The sequence below is a fragment of the Nicotiana attenuata genome, chromosome 1, assembly GCF_001879085.1.
Source record: "Nicotiana attenuata strain UT chromosome 1, NIATTr2, whole genome shotgun sequence".
Taxonomy (NCBI): Eukaryota; Viridiplantae; Streptophyta; class Magnoliopsida; order Solanales; family Solanaceae; genus Nicotiana; species Nicotiana attenuata.
In genome coordinates this window covers 51,990,156-51,992,633 of record NC_031989.1, presented here as the reverse complement: position 1 = coordinate 51,992,633, position 2,478 = coordinate 51,990,156, and the positions used below count along the sequence as shown (strand labels likewise).

General features: G+C 39.0%; 1 protein-coding gene across 1 annotated transcript; it reads left to right on the top strand.

Moving 5' to 3' along the window:
• LOC109240998 (non-specific lipid-transfer protein A-like) lies at positions 88-824 on the top strand. Its single transcript, XM_019407708.1, has 2 exons — positions 88-500; positions 609-824. The coding sequence occupies exons 1-2, from the start codon at positions 163-165 to the stop codon at positions 616-618; spliced, it is 348 nt and encodes a 115-aa protein (XP_019263253.1). The 5' UTR covers positions 88-162; the 3' UTR covers positions 619-824.

The window sequence follows — 2,478 nt, the reverse complement described above, 5'->3', positions numbered from 1 at the left end:
TATTCCCAAACAGCATTCTGTTTACTTATTTGTTTGCACTCATCAGGAGAGTCCTATATATGCCTAACACAGCCTGCTTCAAACATCATAGCAATTCAGAGAGTTTAGAAAAACATACAACTTGAATTTTGTAACTCAATATATCTTCCACAGACAAGAAAGATGAAGGGAATCATTATTTCAGCAATTGCAGTATTGGCCATGATTCAGTTCATGGTTGAGCCAGGGCAGGCTCTTACTTGTGGTCAAGTGGATGCTTCTTTAGCACCTTGTATCCCTTACCTTACTCAGGGTGGTGATCCAAATGCAGCTTGCTGTAATGGTGTGAAGGCGTTAGAAGGTATGGCTCAAAACACTGCTGACAAGACGGCTGCATGTAATTGTGTCAAGGCTGCTGCCAACAGGTATGCAAATTTGAAGGAAGACGCTGCCCAGGCTCTCCCTACCAAGTGTGGTGTAACATTGGACATTACTGTTTCTAAGACCGTCAACTGTGACCTGTAAGATTTATTTTCTGCTTTTCAAGATAATTTTCACCTTTCATGTGATTCTTCAACTACATTCACTTTTGAGTTATGACTGGTTATATTATTATCATCCATTTGCAGGATCAACTGATATTTAGGTCATTGATGATGACAGTGTAGAAGAAATAAAGAGAGGAAGACTCACCGACTTCATATTTTGTTCTATCTTTTTTCAAATAATAGTCCAAGTGATAAAAGAACTACTGCTTGTAATGATCAAATTAAAGCCTTACCAAACTTGATAGCTTGTAGCATTTCAGCACTTCCAAATTTAATGAACGACGATATAGACATTTTGATATGTTTGCTTTTGCTTCATACTCATTCCTACGATTGATTATTTACTCTATTCATGCTCTATAATTCTCTTCTCCATTCATTCTTAAAGGTGTTTGATCAAAAATATAGATCTTGGTTCAACCAATTAGATTTAAATAAAGGAGAGTCAATCTTAGCTAATAATAATATCCTAAAGACAAGGTTACCGGTTTAATGACAAATAACTTGTATATTCGTCCGGATGATAATGAATGTAAGCAATAATAACAGTGTTTAATGATCCAAAAAGATGGAATACGACATTAAATATCAATAAATAGCACAAGTGGCATTTAAATAAATAAAAACGTGTGGGTCACTCATAAAGAGACGAGATCTGCGGATATTCTTTCTGACAATGATGAACGATTGATGAACCTTTGAACACTCAGGTTGTTCTTGGATCCAGTGGAAATGCTCGACAAGAATCTCAGTAAAAAGATTATTTTTGTATGCTTGTAATAGGAACAGATTTTCTCTTTAAAGTCAATGTGTTTTTTACAAATGAATATCTCCTCCCCACTATCATTGTGTCCCTTTCTACTTATAGGGAACATGTTCTTAGAAACCCTAATAGTATAGGTGCAGAAAATATCCACTAGAATATTCTTTTTAGTGTCATATCCTGAAGCTAGCCGTTATAACTCCGCAAGGATGCTCGACCTCGACCTTGATCTTTGACGACTCCTCAAGCTTGACCTTTGCTGACTCTTCAGCTGCAACCTTCATTGTTTCTAGAACCACTTCGACCTTGGGCAGGCCTTCATTGGAGTCGTATTGGTGACACATGACAGCCTGTGAATGCCTATTTAATGCTAATATGATTGAATCATATTAGAGATAATTTTTGACCCATATAGTTAGTCCCTCTGCTTATTAAGGCCGTCCTCGCAGGGGAGCTTAATGAGCAGATAATGTAGTTTTTTGGTAGAACTTATCGAGTAAGTTGCAAGAGTCGTAATCATCGTGTCGAGCAGGCTACGTGGCTCTCTATGTGCCGCATATTTCAAATACCTCATGTTTCTCGAGTGATTTGTTAGAGTTATCCTGCCCAAGGAATATAATGACGCCAAGCGTCATTATGATGCATATTTTCGATGTGTTGCCTCGATTGATGCGTGACCCTTGATTGGACCTGCCGTTTCGATTCCGGTGCCAATTATGACGAGTCGTTTTCGGGTTTAGTGCCATGATCTCTATATATTGAGGTTTTTGGACTTGAGTTTGAAGTTTGTTTCTCTAACTTTCCAAAGCACCATCCTTGTTACCATTTTCTTCTCTAAACTTCCTTTCCTCACCCTGTTGCCTTACTCAATTTCCATTCTTTCCCGCTCGTTATTCCTCTTTACTACTTTGCACCATGTATGACTTACCATCAAACGCTGGTGAAGGGAGCCGTGTTCCTCCTATAGTAGTTATGTTTCTTTCTTATGGGGAGGGTGCTTCCGCCATTGTTGACGGCGTAGCATTCCCGTCAGTGGGGGAAATAATTCCCCGCAATCCTGACGCTAGGTTCGACCTCAGCAAATTACTTACGCTGCGCCTAGAATCTTTCAATCGAAGATGACACCTATGGAATTGGCGGAACACAAGGCCAAATTCGGCCATCCAAATCACGTTGAAATAATTACGG

What these genes read in the sequence shown, in the direction of transcription:
- LOC109240998 (XM_019407708.1), top strand. Translation starts at nt 163, where the DNA reads ATGAAGGGAATCATTATTTCAGCAATTGCAGTATTGGCCATGATTCAG.